Here is a 19,810-nt window from a genome sequence, read left to right as displayed (position 1 = left end):
TTTGACGGTTCCCTCGCTGCGAGAAGCAAAGTAACAGGGAACCAGGCAGAGGGCCTTCTCGGTGGTGGCACCCACCCTGTGGAACGCCCTCCCACCAGATGTCAAAGAGAAAAACAACTACCAGACTTTTAGAAGACATCTGAAGGCAGCCCTGTTTAGGGAAGCTTTTAATGTTTAACAGACTATTGTATTTTAATATTTTGCTGGAAGCTGCCCACAATGGCTGGGGTATAAATGATAACTATGAGTAGATCACAGTGTCTTGAGAGTTGGCCACCCCTGTTCTATACTTATTAGCCGAGTGATGATTCTTATTGTAGCTAAAACAGTACCATCCATGCATAAAGGAGATGTCAGTAGGCTTGAAGGAACCCAAAATTTGGGAGGAAGTCCTTTGTGGGGGGGTGACAAATAAATTTCCGCACCAGGTACTACCTGTCCTTGCTACACCACTGCCTGTGAGGACTGGAATGAGGGAAGGCCCAAGCCTCTGTCCTGCCTCTGTCCTGACAAGACATCCCAAATGCCAAAGAAGAGCTGTCTGACTTGGCCTCAGCGGTGCCTCCTGCCAGCGAAGCACTACCTGCCTCTGAGGTCATGCCTGAGGGCTCATCCACACCTCTGCTTGTCCTGTGCCTTGAAAACATGGGTCTGAGTGGTTTTCTGCTTGGCCCCAACCTTGCCTCGCTCCTTTCCCATGGAAAAACAACTCTTTAGCCCTAAATTGGAGCAAACGTCAATCTGGATAAAATCCAAATTGCCGTCCACTCTTATTGAGTGCTAAAGAGCTGTTTTCCACAGGGAGAAGTGGTTGGACAAGAAGAAGTGTGGCTAAGACCTGAGTCTAAATCTGACAGTAAAGAAAAATTAGCAGCATCAACCCACATCTGTCTCCGAGGATTCAACATCAGTTGCACAGCTCAACTGCTGTAAACAAAGGCACACCTTTGATGAAATTTACATGTGAATATCACTATGTACAACTCAACAATTTGTGTACAAAAGTGCACAGATGGTACACTTGTTGAATGTAGTGCATGAAGATATCTGTATCTCTTAAACAAGAAGAGAACAAACAGAAGAAACACAACCATCTCCTGTGCCATCTGGTGACTAAACCGTATAATGACACTGTTCACATACTGCTTAAATGTCTCCTTCCTGGCAGATAGACTAAACCATTCCGAATGTAAAGCTCTCAGCATTTTTTATTTTTTATTTTTCTTTTCAGAGTGAGATGATTTCCTACAATGGATACCCCAGCGAAAAGTACGAAGTGTTAACGGATGATGGCTATTATTTGACAATTAACAGAATACCCTTTGGGCAAAAAAATCTTCCAGTGGGAGGTATCTTGTTATGTGTGTTTAACAACAACAGCAACAACAACAACAACAAAATCCGTAGTCTATCAGCTGAACATACTTACCGTATAGTCCTCCCCATAAGTGAGAACCCTGACTTTCCAGGACCACATGGAGGCATCCCCATGGAAGCACCTTGAGCAGGGCATGCTTCCAAGCTCCCATGAGACTTTCCAGCAAAGACAGTGAGAGGGCAGACACCATCCAGTGTTGACTGGGGCCTTGGGAGCACAGCTGGTGGGTGCCTGCCTATCTCCCATTCCCATTTTAATCCCTCACAAATATTTTGAATGCTTGAATAGCGCTTTGCTAACAAGCCTCCTCTACAATCAAGGCTCAAATTCATGCCATTGGATGAGACCACAGCCTAACCAACTGTAATGTACTGTAATATAAAGAATGTTTTAGGAATATGGGAGATTCGTCAAAAACATCTTTGTTACCAGGGCACAGAAATTCTTGTCTGCTTTGTTAAAACAAAGACTTTGTTTTCAAAACAGGTCCCAAGGCTGTTGTGTTGTTGCAACATGGATTGATTACAGAAGCTAGCTACTGGGTCGAAAATTTGGCCAACAACAGCTTTGGATTCATATTAGCGGATGCTGGCTATGATGTTTGGCTGGGGAACAGCAGAGGGTCAAGCTGGTCGCAGAGACACCAACATTTGTCAACTGACCAGGATGAATTTTGGGATTTCAGGTAGTTTGAACAAAAAAGGAACAGCTTTACAGCCATTGACAATGTTATCTCCCACTTCAACTATGCTGACCTATTCGTCACTGTTGGGACATAGGTTATTAGCCAATCAGCTGTGATACAATACCAAATTATGAAGGTAAAAAGGTAAAGGTACCCCCTGACCGTTAGGTCCAGTCACGAACGACTCTGGGGTTGTGCACTCATCTGGTTCTATAGGCCGAGGGAGCTGGCGTTTGTCCGCAGACAGGTTCTGGGTCATGCGGCCAGCATGACTAAGCCGCTTCTGGCAAACCAGAGCAGCGCACGGAAACACAATTTACCTTCCCGCCGGGGCGGTACCTATTTATCTACTTGCACTTTGACGTGCTTTTGAACTGCTAGGTTGGCAGGAGCTGGGACTGAACACGGGAGCTCACCCTGTCGCAGGGATTTGAACTGCCGCCTTCTGATCGGCAAGCCCTAGGCTCTGTGGTTTAGACCACAGCGCCACCCACATCCCAATTATGAAGGTAGGTAATATTAATGAAATTTCCAAGCATAGTCAAATCTCGATTTCCAAACACCTCCGTTTTGGAACATTTTGGCTCCTGAACACTGAAAACCTGAAAGTAAGTGTTCTGGTTTTTGAACTTTTTCGTACGCCAAACATCCGACGCGGCTTCTGCTTGAGTGCAAGAAGCTCCTGCAGTCAATCAGAAGCCGCGCCTTGGTTGTAAAACATTTAGGAAGCCGAACGGGCTTCTGGAATGGATTACGTTGTTGGAATGTATTTATTCTGATGGCATGGTTCATGGTTCAAGCAAACATGGTTCATTTACCTGTGTATTGTCTACACTGACTGGCAGTCACTGGGGATCTTCACACTCTACAGCCTTTTTCTATGTGTGATTCCCCTTCATGAGATTTTCTTGTGTGTGTGTGTGATTTTTAGTGATGTTCTGTTGCTGGAACCCATAGCTAAAAAAATTAAAGCGTAGAGTAGAGATGGTGGCTCCATCATCTCATTCCACACACACATTTCAAACAAAACTTCCCAGAAGGCAACTCTAGGGAAAACAGGGGTGGTGCATCCCATTTCACCACTTGAAATGGGAAGTGGTGCCCCACTATGTACCCACTTCCATTGGCACCACCACCATGCGCCCACTTCCACTGGCACCACCTCTGCTCACCCTCCACACGCTCTTCGCCACTAGAGGAGAAGCGGCATTGGCACTGGTTTATGGTGCAATCTTGCCAGATCTCACTGAAATCTCACCTGATCTCTCATGCTCCATGAGATCTCACCATAAATGGGTGCCAGTGCTGACACCACTTCTCCACCAGTGGTGGAGGTGGCAAGGTGTGAGGGGTACTTGCAAGGCTGCTGCCTCAGGGGCTTCCACCCCCTGAGGCAGCTGCTTCACCTCACTTCATGAGTGGACCGGCCCAAATGTGAAATATTTGTGAGCTCATAGGAGTCACTAATTTTGCAATAAAATTTAAAAAGCCCAATCTTATTTCCCAATTACTATTTCAGTTTCCATGAAATGGGCATGTATGACCTTCCAGCAGTGATCAACTTTATTTTGAAGAAAACTGGGCAGAAGCAACTGTATTATATAGGCTACTCTGAAGGTGCTACCATTGGTATGTTAAAATTGAACAATCCCATCTCTTTCTCTTTTTCTCCCTTCTCTCCCCCCTCTCTCTGTTGCTCACTTTGTCCTGTGTTTTGCTGTTTTGGATTCTAGAGGCAGCTGTTCCACTACAAGCTGCTCATCCCCTTTTTCTGTGTTGGGAGTCAATCTTGCGCCAACCCTGGCACTGTTGTGTCTGCATTCCCTTTGTGACCTTGCTTGACTCCACTATGGAGTACATAGGGCTTTTCAGGAAAAGTGAGAAGACAGCTTTTTAAATATAGATAGATAGATAGATGATAGATAGATAGATAGATAGGTAGGTAGGTAGGTAGGTAGATAGATAGATGATAGATAGATAGATAGATAGATGATAGATAGATAGATAGACAGACAGACAGACAGATAGATAGATGATAGATAGATATAGATGGTAGATATAGATAGGGGACAGAAATCACCAGCCTGAATGTAAGATACATCCAATGACCTGTCTTCAACTAGTCCTCTTGTCTCCACCACCCATCAGCTTCAAAAGAGGGGAGGAAAGAGGTTCTGAAGTTAGGTGACGGAACCTTAAAACGTGCCCCATCATCTACCATAAGAGCTCCGGCCCTGCTGCTTATGTACACCTAGAGTTCACAATTTCTCAGAGTGAGATTGATTTAAAGGCTTTTCGGTAACAAGAAAATGTGCTTGCACCATTTACCTTAGACTATCTTTCCATTGTGGTACAGTGGTGCCAGTTCTTAAATCAAGAAAGACCTACAGGATCTGAGTGCAGAGTCTAGAACGACTACGACTATGTAGTTTTTGGTAGCTCGAGGGGCAGAGTTCATCTGCTCATTCACCTGATGAGCATATAATTAAGAGGGAAACTTATTTCGAGAACAGAATAATCACATCCACTGCCTTTCTTTCTTTCCTGGCAAGTGGCTTCAAAGTTGCAGTGGTAGAGGTGGCACTCGGGTTTCTCCATCCTTGGTAGATCTATTGCTATCCTTCAATTTCCTCCCAGCTGCTCCAGTGATCATTTAGAATACATATGGGGAATCTGTAGCCCTCCAGATTGCTGTCAGACTCTAACTTCCATCAGCCCCAGTCAATAATATTAGGCCAGCCACAGGCTCTGCATCTCTGCTTTCAGGTCAGGGAATACCCTTCTGGGTTACTGGAGAATCACTTAACAGGATTCTAAATGCTCACTGTGTTTTTTCTCCCTCCCTCTTTCTCCTTAGGCCTCATAGCATTTTCAGCCATACCAGAGCTGTCTCAAAAAATCAAAACATTCTTTGCCCTGGCTCCTGTGATTTCTCTTAGGTATGCAACAAGTCTTCCTTTCAAACTTGGTGTCTTCCTTCCTGAATATTCATCCAAGGTACTGGTCAATCACTATTTCATGACTGATGAAATCAAGAAATGCAAAGCTAATGGGTCCCTAGAAGTCACTTCTACCATAAATCCATGACAAATATTTCTAGTTACTCATCTAGGTTACTGTGTGCAAGAAAAGAAAGATTCTATAAACTGCACGTATCTATAGAAGAATATAACAGACTACAATTTTTGCAGAAATGTTGTGTCCCCCTGAGATTATTCTGAATGCAGGGCAAGTTAGAAATATGCTAGATAAAAGGTAAATTTAGTTCACATGCAATTCATGCACTGCAAAATTTCATCTACAAAAAATGTGTTTGAGAACCAATCACATCAATTGGCTTTACTATTAATTTCAGTGAGCTGTCGATTGCACTGTCAATGAAACGAAGAAACTAAAGTTTAAATAGATCGATTCTTGGGGGGGGGGGATATGCATCTGTCAGGTGTGTCTGCTGCACACCCAGAAAGGGATGGAGGAGAAATTTAATACAATTTGCATTTATTAGCAAATGTACCAAATATGCACTTTCAAAAACAATATACAATCAAATTCAGCATCCCGGGTCACAACAGTCGCTTAGGGGGTGGAAGGTTGCCACCTCTTACCTACATCATGCCGGCTGCATTGTTGTTGCTGGGGTTCTGCCCTCATGGGACAGCACCAGCCAATCAGCTCTCAGTATGAGTGTGGCCGTGGGCGAGTTAACCACGGCGCAGCCAGCGTTACCCTGTCTCTCGCCCCATCGCTGGATCACCTGACCCACTCACCCTCTTTTCATGCTATGCTCAGATATGACCTTGCGATGGACAATTGTCGGTTGCTATATTGTTGGGGCTGGGTAGGAATTTTTTCACTTGGCAAGTTGGCACCAGCCAATTGCTTTTCACCCACCTAGTAGCAATCGTCACAGGTTTTCTGAGGTTAGGCATTGGGTGAGCATTTGTTTGGATGGAAGGGAGGTTGTAGCCTTCGCCTGTCCACCTCAGTAAGGTTATCATGTTAAAGGGATCCAGGGTGTGAATCCTGTTCAAAGCCTGGGTGTGGGCTAGGGCCATGTCACAGCCCTTACAGGGACCCCTCAGGCAGCAGTGGAGCAAGCTGATTGGGTGCCTGGGGTGGCTCGCGTGGGGGCGGAGCCAGCAGGGGCAGGACACTCTGTGGGGCCTCCAAGGAGTCTGCCTACATCCTCCCCCCTCAGCCACCCTACAGCTGAGAGGGGAGGTGGCGGGCGGGCGGTTTGGGGCAGTGCAGAGCCTGCAGGTGCCCAAGCCACAGGGTCTCTCCCAGTCTTTTTCCACTGAGGGGGGTGACAAACTGGTGGGTGGCACTCACTGCGGGGCCTGCAGCGTGCTGAGCCACGCATCTCAGAGACCCTGCACGCCAGTTTGTAACCTCCCTCAGTGGTGACACCCACTGCACCCACCTTGCTATGCCCCTGCCATCGCGATGCCCCTAATGGTGGTTTACCCTTAAGTGGACTCCCCGCAGGTGGGCAGGAGTCAAGATATAGCCTGGTTTCACCCCAGGCCCTAAGCCAAACCACTCACATCTGTAACCAATTACGTTGTGACCTATTTGAACCCATAAACCAATATATTTCGTGTCAGTGTCCTTTATTGTTCTCCTGGGCACTTTGTGGCTCAGGTGCCTTGGCACACAATTGCTCATTTCTCAAAAATTCCTAATCTGAAGTAAAATGTGCAAAGAAATGCATACATTAATTAAAATAGCTTCTGGAATGCATTATAAAGGGAGAAATGCTATATAAAAATTGTGTGTACTAGGCAAAATTACGTACAAAAAAGTATGTATCTGGGAAATGGACAATGACAATTTTCATGTGGACTTTTTAAAAATAAAAATTGCAAACTAATGTGGAAATGTGAAAAACTGAACTTAAGTGTGGGAAAATGAGAAACCGAGAGAAATGTAATTGTCAGATTCATCCATCCACACGTATCCGAGTACAATTCAAAGTTTTGGTGCTGACCTTTAAAGCCCTAAATGGCCTCGGTCCAGTATATCTGAAGGAGCGTCTCCACCCCCATTGTTCTGCCCATACACTGAGGTCCAGCGCCGAGGGCCTTCTGGTGGTTCCCTCTCTGTGAGAAGCCAAGTTACAGGGAACCAGGCAGAGGGCCTTCTTGGTAGTGGCACCTGCCCTGTGCAATGCCCTCCCACCAAATATCAAAGAGAAAAACAACTACCAGACTTTTGGAAGACATCTGAAGACATTTAGGGAAGCTTTGAATGTTTAACAGACTATTGTATTTTAATATTTTGTTGGAAGCTGCCCAGAGTGGCTGGGGAAACCTAGCCAGATGAGCGGGGTATAAATTAATTAATTTATTATTATTATTATTATTATTATTATTATTATTATTATTATTATCCCAACCTTCCTTTGCTAAGTAGATCAGTCAGATTATCCTTGCAAGCTTCCCTGCAATTAGAACCAGGCATGTTCAGCTGAATGGTCTTACAATCCCCTTTCAGCTTTCTCACTGAATGTAGCAGGGTTGGAGATGGAATAGGTCCCCTGGTGCATGCAGGGACATTGGGGTCACACTATAGGTGCCCCCTCCCACTCTCCAATTTTAACCTTTTAAGAGGTGCAAACAGCAACAAGGAAATCTCTAGAGACACAGCTAATTCTACAAACAAAAACAATTGAAGTTCAATATAAGTAACACATTTTGCGAGCTCACGTGCTAAACCCTGAACCTGGAGCCTACCCCCCCCCCCCAATGAGACATGACAACAGTGTATGGGTTTAAAATTAGGCCGCAACTTTATTGAATTTCAGATGTAGGAACCTTGGCTTAGGCCTTGGAAGGGATCCCTCTCATACCCTACAGGGGCTGAGGATGCGCAGGGCAGTCGGACAAAAACAATTAAAGTTCAATATAAGTAACACCTTTTATATCTTTGGCAGGGGCTGCTTGTCAGAGGAGAATTTTACCTGCCTTACAAGGCTTTGAAATACTTCATCAACACAATATGCAGTGTTTCACTACTGCATACAGGCTGTGCATATACCATTTTCCTTTCGGGTGGAATCAATTTTACAAATATAAATATGGTATGTAGACGTGTGAAGAGGTCACAGTAGCTAATTACTGGTTTGCTGAATTTTCATGAGGTTCCATTTTTCAGGGGTGAAAAGCCCCATGGAAAATTGAAAGCTCACTTAGAGGAAGACTGAAGTCAGGTATGCATGGAAAGCAAGTCTCACTGAGCTTAAGAGAACTTACTTCTGAGTAGATGTGCCTAGCGTTGCCCTATTACAGCACACTCCTACACATGTCTATTCAGATGCAAGTCTCATTCAGTTCAATGGGATTTATTGTCATGGAAATGGGTGTAGCATTGCAGCCACTGACTTTTACTGGTTTGGGGGTTGGGGATGCACATGTCTGGAGCCCTGATATGATCTGATTTCAGATCAGAAAGTGTATTTTTAAAAAAACCAACCAAAACAAATATGCCTTCATTTCTACTATACTTCCAATGTTTTCTGGAATCGCTTGCCCAAATTTCACTTTGTAAAATGGCTCAAGTTCTTATTCTGGTCCCTTTTTCAATCAGATGTATCTTCTTAGTTCCCTATTACCACCACAAGGTGGTGCTATCCCACCAGAGGGGTGTGTGGGGTGTATAGGGAAGGGTAGTACCTTTGATGGGGGACATGTCATGTTCCTTCTGGTGTAGTTTGTCCACCTTTGTCCCCCCACCCTGCACTCAGCTCTCACTTGTGGCTCCTAGAAGCTGTCAGCTTTGCTAGTGGCCACACTCCAGGAACAGCTTCGACTGGCTGGTTAAACCAGGTGAGGGTAGTTGATGGGTCTCAAACTCTCAGTGAGTTAGGGGCTTCCCCTGCATGTGAGCGGACCAATAGCGGGTCCAACAGTCAAGAAGGTGTTTTTTTGCACATGCTCTAGAGAGAAGTGAGGGGCAGAATGGGGCTCATCAACTTGGGAAAGTAGCCCAAAGGAAGACTCTGATCCTAAACCTCTGTTGCCATGTGGGATATCTTCAGAAGAAGAAAAGGCTGAGTAAGCCCTACACAAATCCAAAGACTGTTTGGATGGTGCCTTGTACACCTCCTTCCAGCAACTCCTGCAGCCAAACTGTTGCCAAATGTCTTGCTCTGCTTTCCTTTGGACCACATCAGCCAGGCCGAGAGAGGGGTCTTGTTATTTGGGCAGCCTCTATGCACATTGCCCAGACTTGCACTCCAGGGAGGTGACTTTAGCAGTAGCTAACGCACTGCGGAGGTGCACTCTACCCGCTTCTCAAGACAAACGGATGCCAACAACTGCAAAGAAAACAAACATGGAGTGATCACATACATTTGAAGCTATGCACGTCTGGTGTGTTTCACCCCAATTTTGTTCTACTTACTTTGGGATTCCTCATGGAGTTGGCATGCCTGCATCCTGTTTTCATAGTGGCCAACCTGATTCCTATAGGAAATCCGCAAGCAGGGCCTCAATCTCCCTAGTCCTTTTCCCCAGCAACTGCTACTCAGAGGTAGACAGTGGTGCCTCGCAAGACGAAATTAATTCGTTCTGCGAGTCTCTTTGTCTAGCGGTTTCTTCGTCTTGCGAAGCAACCCTATTAGCGGCTTAGCAGATTAGCGCTATTAGCGGTTTAGCGGCTATTAGCGGCTATTAGCGGCTTAAGGGATTAGCGGATTAGCTGCTAAAAGGCTATTAGCGGTTTAGCGGCTTAGAAAAAGGGGGTGGGGAGCGAAAAAAAATCTCAAGACTCGCAAGACATTTTCGTCTTGCGAAGCAAGCCCATAGGGAAATTCGTCCTGCAATGCGCATCGAAAAACGGAAAACCCTTTCGTCTAGCGGGTTTTCCGTCTTGCAAGGCATTCGTCTTGCGGGGCACCACTGTATTGCCTCTGTCACTAGAGACATTACATAGCCATGTAGTTATATCACCCATGAATTTGTATTAACCCCTTTTAAAGCCAATCTTGTTCTTGTAATGCAAGGGGGAGCATAATGTCCCTCTTCTCTCCATTCTTTGCAAACTATGCATAATTGTATACTTTCTAGCTCACCCTTTTTCTCAACTAAGCTGCCCCAGCAATTGTTGTAGCACTAATTTGTAGGGTAACTGATGTTTTTCTTCTTCTTTCCACTAGCTTTTCTGTTTTTTTTTTCTTTCGTTTTTTTAAAAAAGTGTTGTTTTTCAAACTTTACTTTCAGAGTCGACTGGATGTATATGCAGCTCACTTTCCAGATCGAACATCATCTAAAAACATTGTACACTGGAAACAGGTAGAGAGTTTTACACTTTGAAGAATAGAGTTCTATGCTTGCATGTACACTCAAAATCACAAATTCAAGTTTATAACACTAAACTTTCAAAGCTAAGAATTATGGAAGAGTTAGTACACTTAACATTCCCTGGGAAGTCGCTACAAAAATTAAGCCATTTTATGTTTGTACTGTTGTTCTAATAGGAGTTTAAATCCTGGTTTTCTTTATGTAGACAGAGCTGACAGGTCTTTGCTAATGAGGATATATATATATATATATATATATATATATATATATCCCTGTAAACCTCTTTGTAAGCTGCCTTTACATTTCCACAATATTGTTTTCTCAATATTGAGAAAACAATATTTAGTTTTCTCAACGGCAGGGTTTTCACAATCCTCAGTAATACGTATCATATAATATCTATGGCTTTCCTATTATTTTGATAGGTAAGAGAATCGGGAATATTCAGGAGTTTTGACTACGGGGATAAGAATCAGGCAATATATAACCAGGTAAGAGAGAGCAATTATTTTTTTTTACAGTGAAAATAGAACTCTGCATCAAGGACACTTATTTAGATTGGGTCTGAAATGAGACTTGTTGCGTACCAGCACAACCCAGATAATATTAACCATTTAGATTTCTTCCCAGGTGAAAGCTCAATTATTTTATTCATTTATTTATATACATCCCACCTTTTCTCGGCAGAGTTCAAGGCAGCACACATGGCTCTCCTCCTCCCCATTATTCCCCTATGGGGAAGCCAAGAGTCATTGTGACTGATCCAGGGTCACTCCATGAACTTCATGAATGAGTGGGGAAGTAAACTTTGGTCTCCAAGTCCTAGTTCAACAATCTAACCACAAATATGCAATAGCTCTGAGTTAATGTGAATATGATCCACACATTTGGCCAAAGTCTAAAGGGAGGGCCTGGATGTGTGTAGTTGCGTGTCGAGGTCCCCAATTCACCCCCCAAATAACTCACAACAGACATGTAATTTTTGTTTAAGATTTTTGGCATGATTTTGGCCACAACTTTATTCAAATACAAACTGTGAGTGGTTGTTTAGGCATTGGTTAAGACTATCTGTCCCCCCGCCTGGGGACAGAACTGACTTCCGGGCACCACCGAAAGACAGTGTGGGGGAAAGCAAGTCGGGGAGGAATTGGAGCTGAGACACAGACCCTCAACTCTCACCCGCCTGCTCCCCGAAGGCTTGCCGGCCCTAGTCCCATTCCAGGGATTGGACGAAAAGATGGCAAGCCCCAGGATTCCTTTAACGGAATTCCCTTTCCGCAGCAACCACGGAGGGGCAGGCACAGCCTATCCTAACCCCTCCTCCACCAGATTTATAACCAATGCCTAACCACAACCTTACAAGTTGTGACGATTTGCTACGCAGTAGGCAAAAACCACCCAGCCAGCCAATTTGCCAGGTGGAAAAATTCCTACCAGGCCCCTGCTCAAAGACAGACGACCCCATGACAGGCATAGCAAGGTCAATGCAACAACCCCTTACTCTAGGGAGGGTGGGCGGGTGATCCGTTGCACGCAGCAAAAGAGAAAGTACAAGGCTGCGTGCAGAGTATTTAAACCTTTTACCCCTCCCACCAAAATTGTAACATAACTTTTACCCCAGCAACCCAGTGAACCAATCACTGCCCCAGGCCATCTTTAGAGACCCTGCCTTGTAACAGAGGGGTGGCTCAGCAGACCCCACTGCAACACGTGCTCTCCCTGAAGGAGAACACGCTTTGTGTGATTGTGGTTTCTGTCACATGACTAGAAGCTTAGTAATATGTGAGCTCCAACCCCATTCAAAGCATGTTAGAAGACCATGAGTGTTCCAGTCAGAATCAAGAAAAACCCATCCTTCATATAATCCTGTGAACAGCCCACAGGCAGTCTGAATTGTGTCAAGATGCTGTCACTAAGAGCACTTGTGTGTTTATGGGTGTTTAATGATCCTCTGTCTTTTACTTTCCAGAGCTTTCCTCCTGAATATAAAATAGAGGACATGACTGTGCCAACTGCAGTGTGGTTTGGGGGGAATGACATAATTGCAACCCCAGGAGATATAGACTTCTTACTTCCTCGCATCACTAACCTGATTTACTATGAAAATATATCACACTGGAACCACTGGGATTTTCTCTGGGGCCTCAGTGCCCCCAGGCTCCTGTACAGCAAAATCATAGAGTTGATGGGAAAGTCTCTGTAAATAAATACTTTGCTAAGATGGATTCCACTTCATTTCCTTTATTGATACATCTTTCTTTAACACCTGTCACAACAAACCCTGTGCAGTAAGTTATGCTGGTGTGGCAAGCCTTTCTAGTATTTAAAGGTGCTTCATTTTTTCCCCTGGATCATGTCCATTGTTTTGGTCACATTTGCCCCATACATTTGAAGCACTATGATACCATTTTAACAGTTATCGTTTCCCCAAAGAATGCTGGGAAGTGTAGTTTGTTAAGGGTGCTGAGAGTTGCTAAGAAAGCCCTGTTCCTCTCACAGAGCTACAGTTGTCAGAGTAGCTTAACAATCAATCTTTCTTCCCAGGGAAAGTTTAATGTGTTATTATGCTTTTATATATGTTGGAACATGCCCAGAGTGCCTGGGGCAACACAATCAGATGGGTGGGGTATAAATAATAAAAATTTTATTATAATTATCATGTAATAGCATTTCATTAAAGAAATGTTGGCGGATATGTTAAAGCTTTCTTGCATTCATGCACACTTGCAAAACCTGTCCTAACTGGTTTCTTAAGCAAGGTGTTTTAGTGAATTGAGAAGTTCTGTAGGTCCGTATAGTTAAAGCCATGGTTTTCCCAGTAGTGATGTATGGATGTGAGAGCTGGACCATAAAGAAGGCTGATCGCCGAAGAATTTTGAATTATGGTGCTGGAGGACACTCTTGAGAGTCCCATGGACTGCGAGAAGATCAAACCTATCCATTCTTAAGGAAATCAGCCCTGAGTGCTCACTGGAAGGACAGATCCTGAAGCTGAGACTCTGATACTTTGGCCACCTCATGAGAAGAGAAGACTCGCTGGAAAAGATCCTGATGTTGGGAAAGATGGAGGGCACAAGGAGAAGGGGATGACAGAGGACGAGATGGTTGGATAGTGTTCTCGAAGCTACCAACATGAGTTTGACCAAACTGGGGGAGGAGTGCCTGGCGTGCTCTGGTCCATGGGGTCACGAAGAGTCGGACACAACTAAACGACTAAACAACAACAGGTATGTGACAGTGTCTGTGTATGAACGACACTCAAATGAATCTCATCCTAGGTTTGGTTTAATCTCACTTATAAGCAACACCATCACTTTGGGATGGAGTTCCTCAGGGATCCATTTCCAAGCCTCTCTCACTAGTTTCCATTTCAGTAGGATCCATATCCTGGTGGCACCCAGCTCTCTCTTCAGAAATCTTCATCTCCATCCGGTCTTGCAGCTCCTGCTGCCTGCAGCAACATACGGCTTGGATGTTTCATCACCATTTAAAACTCAGCACAACACAGAGCAAACTTCTCATCTATCCTTCCAAGTCTTTGCCTCCTCACAGAAGACATGGTAACACAGAAATGGGCTTTTTCACTGCTGGTGCCAGTGTTGTGGAATTCCCTCCTGGCTAAAATACAAGAGGCCCAATCTGCATTGGTATTCCATTGGGTCATGTAAACACACCTGTTAAGGCAGGCATTCTCCTAAAATGAACTCCTGATTTTATTGCATTAGTTTTATGATGTTAATTGTGTGTGTGTGTGTGTGTGTGTGTGTGTGTGTATATATATATATATATATATATAATTAAGGGTGACTTAATGCCCCAATGGATTGCCCATTGTTTCATTTAATTATGCATTGATTTTGCAATTGCAAACCACTTAGAAACTATTTGCTAAATAAACAAGTAAAATATTGCTCATTTTCATTCATGGACAGTGTCTCCATCCACCTTATTGAATTAGGAGCATTGTGATGCATCCTTCCTTCTCTTTTTCTTGCCATATTTGATCCTGAAACAAATTGTTTGACAACTCTGGTTCACATGTTTCTGCACAGGTGAGCCTAGTAGTCATCTTACAACTTTGACTACAGCAACCTCTCTTTCCTATCCTTCTGTTATGGCTCAGGCCTCTATCCTGACTATGCCCACTAAAACCATCAATGCCACGTTCATCAGAGAATGTGACAGACACATCGTTCTGCCCGGACACTGAGGTCCAGCTCCGAGGGCCTTCTGGCGGTCTCTCACTGCGAGAGGCCAAGTTACAGGGAACCAGGCAGAGGGCCTTTTTGGTAGTGGCACCTGCCCTGTGGAACGCCCTCCCATCAGATGTCAAAGCGATAAACAACTACCTGACATTCAGAAGACATCTGAAGGCAGCCCTGTTCAGGGAAGTTTTTAATATGTGGCATTTTAGTGTATTTTTCATTGTTGGAAGCCGCCCAGAGTGGCTGGGGAAACCCAGCCAGATGGGCGGGGTACAAATAATAAATTATTATTATATTATTATCCTAATGTGAACTTCCTGTTTGCTCATACTCCAAAGCCCTTTTCAGGCATTCCTATGAAGGATGAATCAGATGTGCCCCTGTCATTGTCCACAAGAGCTGATGCCACAAGGTGAGAGGGCAAATAGGTAGGAATGGAGGGTGATGAAGGCAGTTTGAGGCCAGCTAGTCACTGTTGAATATTACTGAGCAGGACCCAGGAAATATCATCTTTCCTACCCTACAAATCTGCTGCAGAAGGTTGAGTGGAGATTTTGAGGGTTCACAGGAAGAAGAGGGGAATAGCAAATCACTCCCTCAGGCTGCACAGTGATGGGTGCAACCAAGTTCCGTTAAAAACACATCTTAATTTTAAAACTTTGGCAATTGGAAGTGGTGGCGTTGTTTACGGAGGCATCATTTGAAGATCCTGCTGTCTAAACAGAGCAAGATGACTCTGGAAGGTAATATATTTACTTATTCTATGTTTTAGGGGTGCAGGATATCAGTAAGCAAAACTCTTGTCTTCAATATATTAGGCTCTCATCAAAGATGTTCATAGCCTGGAAAGCAAAGGAATTATTCATCAGTTCCAAGAAACAGTTAATATGTTTGATGTTGGTCTTTCCTTGCTATTCCCAAAGGAGACAGAATTAAATGGAATGCAGGAAGGCTACTGTCAGAGCTGGCTCCGGGTCCCAGCTCACCAAGGACCAACGCTACCCGATAGTACAGTATCAAAGTCTTTATTGAAGAATAGTCTCCATTTACAAGTCTCAGCGTCCCAGCTCTACGTCTGGACTTTAGACCGGCGAAGCTCTGTCTGGGTCTCCGCCCCCTGTGCACCAGTTTAAGACTCTAATCTTACTCCACCTCTTCCTTCTCTCTCTCTTCCTCTGGGTCTTACTACCCCCCGGGGTCTCATTCCTCCTGGACTCTTCTGACGCAGAGCTTGACCCCTCTGACTCCTCCCCCTCTCTTCGGCGGGCTTTAGGACCTGGCTCCCTACCCGGGCTGCCCACCTTGCCGCCCTCCTGTACATTTGAACTTGGCGCGCGCGCGCGTTTAACTTTCCGGATGACCGTTTCCTCGCTCCCTGACGAGGGTGTGGTCACTCCTGCCTCACGTTCTCCCTCTGCCTGCGCGCTCCCTGATCCCGATGCCTTGGACTCCTCCCCCCTACTGCACTCTGGGGGGGACGCTGGTCCGGATTTCCAGCTGCTACTCTCTGAGTCCCCTCTGGCCCCTTCTTCCCGAGGTGTCCCCCTTGGCACTCCCCTTGCCCTGACCATGGGGGCCCCTTTCTGTGAATCCTCCGAGTCACTGGAGAGACTCAGAGACCTCGGACTACTGTCGTCGCTGACATTTCCTTCAGACTCCTCCCCCTCGCTCTCCGTTTCCTCCCTCTCCTGTGACTCTGCTCCTGAACCCCTGACAGCTACGTTGACTTGGCTTCTCTGTACTGTGCTCAGAGCTCAGAAAGTAATAGAAGACAAGTAAAATATGCTGTGGCTAGCATTTAAATACATACATATATATATATTTTAAAGCAGTGGGCAACCTGTGGTCATCTGGATGTGGTTGTATTCTGGCCCCCATCAGCCCCAGCCAGCATGGCCAATAGTGGGAACCAGCAATGGTGGGAACCAGTGGGAACCAGCAGTGGAGAGCTAACACTTAACCATCTCTGACTTAAGGTGAAGATAGCTCTAGAAACTAGAAACAATGCAAATAGTGTGAGTTGTGCTTCGTCTATTCACACTTCTTGTCTGCTTCCACAGTCTTCCATATATCTTTATGTTTTGTAAGGAACTATGAAGATGAGAGGGGACGCGGGTGGCACTGTAGGTAAAACCTCAGCACCTAGGACTTGCCGATTGCATGGTCGGCGGTTCGATTCCCCGCGGCAGGGTGAGCTCCCGTCGTTCAGTCCCAGCTCCTGCCCACCTAGCAGTTCGAAAGCACCCTTAAGTGCAAGTAGATAAATAGGTACCGCTTTATAGCAGGAAGGTAAACGGCGTTTCCGTGTGCTGCTCTGGTGCCGGTTCGCCAGAGCAGCTTCGTCACGCTGGCCACGTGACCCGGAAGTGTCTGCGGACAGCGCTGGCTCCCGGCCTCTAGAGTGAGATGAGCGCAGAACCCTAGAGTCTGTCAAGACTGGCCCATACGGGCAGGGGTACCTTTACCTTTATGAAGATGAGAATCCTGTGGAGGACTGGAATTTTCAGAGTTGTTTTTTAACAACGTAAAAAATAGATGCAGGCATTGTCTATATCGTATAGTTTGCAACATAATTAGTACTATGCATATGCTAACAAGGTCTAACTGGTTTGACATGTGATCATGAGGGGAATGACTATTAGTACATTTGTATGTATTTATAGCCTAGTTATCACCATATGGTTCCCAGGCAGGTTACAAACGCGTAAAATATGGCCTGCTGTTTTCTTCCATGGGGGAATTTTCACTTTGTGTCATGGTCTTTATAAATGCATGACCTACTCATTCAGAACCTTCTACAGAAAGCCAGTTCCTATTTGTACTAGTGTAAATAATCCACTGTTCAGCTGTCTCTGGCGGTTTGAATCCCCACGGTGGGGTGAGCTCCCGTTGCTCGGTCCCTGCTCCTGCCAACCTAGCAGTTTGAAAGCACATCAAAGTGCAAGTAGAGAAATAGGTACCGCTCCGGCGGGAAGGTAAACAACGTTTCCGTGCACTGCTCCTGTTGCTTGGTCCCAGCTCCTGCCCACCTAGCAGTTTGAAAGCACATCACAGTGCAAGTAGATAAATAGGTACCGCTCCGGCGGGAAGGTAAATGGCGTTTCCGTGCGCTGCTCTGGTTTGCCAGAAGCGGCTTAGTCATGCTGACCACATGACCCGGAAGCTGTACGCCGGCTCCCTCAGCCAATAAAGCAAGATGAGCACCGCAACCCCAGAATCGGTCATGACTGGACCTAATAGTCAGGGGTCCCTTTACCTTTACCTTTACAAACCAATTATTAAAGGAAAGAAATAACAAGATAAGAGCCATTTTTCATAAATGGCTTAGATGGTACACTAGTGATAAAACTATACAAGATCATTCATAGGCTTCTTCACACAATGAACACAGGTAGAAGGTGTCTCTTTCACATTTGTAAGTGTTTGTGTGAAGAAGTCCTTAGCTTCTATATACAGTTCAACTACTGTGTACACAGACTGTACGCTCATTGAACATTGCCTGTGAATAACACTTTGACAATACAGCTAGATTATTTGTGAATGTAATGTGTGAACTGTTAGGATATTTCCGTTCCACCTTAAAAGGCAGCAGGCTTTTTGTGTCAGAGTCTGCGTATTTCCTGTTTCACAGGATGTTTCTGTTGTGTCTTTGTTTTCGTTTTTCTCTCTCTGCCGGAACTCTCAAGCAGGCAGTCATGTTTTTCTTTGTTCTGATCAACGCTGAATAAACTTGTAAATCATGCTCTCCTGACTGCATCTTTCGCTGTGCATTATCTGCTGATAGAGCGTGCATCAGTTCTGGAATGTGGCAAGCTATTTCTGGAGCTCCTGTTGCTAATTGCTGATACTGCGTGTCTACGGGAGATCGATGGACGTCCGGAGATGACGTGGAGTCATGATGGACTTTGTCTCCCTGGCAGTATCCCAACATGAACACCCTTATTGTGACTTTTAAACAAGAACATAGGAGGCACAAGAAATTCCTGACTAGTGACTAAACCATATAATGACCTTACCAACATACTGTTAAAAGTGGCTGCTTAAAGGTCTACTCTCCAGCAGATAGATTAAAATGTTATGAATTTAAAAATCTGTTTTTTGTTCTTTCAGAGTGAGGTGATTTGCTACAAAGGACACCCCAGTGAAGAGTATGAAGTGTTAACAGATGATGGTTATTATTTGACAATAAACAAAATACCCTCTGGAAGAAAAAATATTGCAGTTGATGGTTTCTCATAATTTCTTTTTAAAAATAAGTCCAAAACAAATCCCTAGCCTGTCAAGCTGGTATAATAACAGCCTTGACAGCTATGCCAGCACAGAGTTATATACATGCTTGAAGCGACTGGGCCCAGAAGGTTATTAAAGCATTAAGAATAACAAATATGGGTTTAAACTGGATGGGTGAAGGGGCAGCACATCTGCTCCACTCCTCAACTGTCTTGTGTTGAGCCAAATCTGTTTTCACACCAAAATCAGATCTGAAGTCAAATAGAAATGGGTCAAGATACAGTGGTACCTCGGTTTACAAACAGCCCTGTTAACAAACTATTCAGTTTATGAAATCTGCAAAACTGGAAGTAGTGTTCCAGTTTGCGAACTTTACCTCAGTCTACAAATGGAAGCCTAACGGTGGAAGGGCACTGGTGGGAGGCATCATTAGGGAAAGTGTTCATCGGTTTAAGAACAGATTTGTTTTAAGAATGGACTTCAGGAATAGATTAAGTTCATAAACCAGGGAACCACTGTGGTCTGTCTCATGCAAGTACAGTGGAACCTTGGTTTAGAACAGCTTAGTTGACGAACAAATCAGCTCCCGAACAACGAAAACCCGGAAGTAAGTGTTCTGGTTTTTGAATGCTTTTTGGAAGCCAAACATCCGATGTGGCTTCTCCTTGAGTGCAAGAAGCTCCTGAGGTCAACTGGAAGCCATGCCTTGGTTTTCAAATTGTTTCGGAGTTGAATGGACTTCCAGAATGGATTACGTTCAAGAACCAAGGTTCCACTGTACAGCTGAAGCTACACAGCCATCCCTGCCTCAAGCACTTTGCCCCCAAAGGGGATATTTGTAGATGGGCAGTAAGGTCCACTTTTGGGGCTCAGGTTTGTTCTATCTTATTCAATTTGGCCCCTGGCATGTGCTCAAACAATAACAAATCTATAGCAGTATAAAAGAATCCTTTATGGCTCAGGATTTTTTTTCTGAGGCAATATGGATCCTGATATGTGCCCAGCCAGG

At 44.8% G+C, this 19,810-nt stretch overlaps 1 protein-coding gene across 1 annotated transcript in view; it reads left to right on the top strand.

The window, feature by feature from the left end:
- The window catches only part of LOC310677872 (uncharacterized protein), a 45,443-nt gene extending 32,850 nt beyond the window's left edge, over nucleotides 1–12,593 (top strand). Inside the window, exons 13-20 of the mRNA XM_083441053.1 lie at nucleotides 1,232–1,349; nucleotides 1,865–2,063; nucleotides 3,583–3,692; nucleotides 4,921–5,060; nucleotides 7,999–8,145; nucleotides 10,286–10,357; nucleotides 10,792–10,857; nucleotides 12,336–12,593. Of these exons, the coding sequence (XP_083297179.1) occupies nucleotides 1,232–1,349; nucleotides 1,865–2,063; nucleotides 3,583–3,692; nucleotides 4,921–5,060; nucleotides 7,999–8,145; nucleotides 10,286–10,357; nucleotides 10,792–10,857; nucleotides 12,336–12,569 (1,086 nt within the window). The 3' untranslated portion in view covers nucleotides 12,570–12,593. The remainder of the gene's footprint in view (nucleotides 1–1,231; nucleotides 1,350–1,864; nucleotides 2,064–3,582; nucleotides 3,693–4,920; nucleotides 5,061–7,998; nucleotides 8,146–10,285; nucleotides 10,358–10,791; nucleotides 10,858–12,335) is intronic.
- Nucleotides 12,594–19,810: the final 7,217 nt, after the last annotated feature.

Source organism: Podarcis tiliguerta (assembly GCF_965153285.1).
Source record: "Podarcis tiliguerta genome assembly, chromosome: 5".
Classification (NCBI taxonomy): domain Eukaryota; kingdom Metazoa; phylum Chordata; class Lepidosauria; order Squamata; family Lacertidae; genus Podarcis; species Podarcis tiliguerta.
Note: the sequence above shows the minus strand (reverse complement) of the source record. Positions and strands in the feature narration are given on the sequence as shown.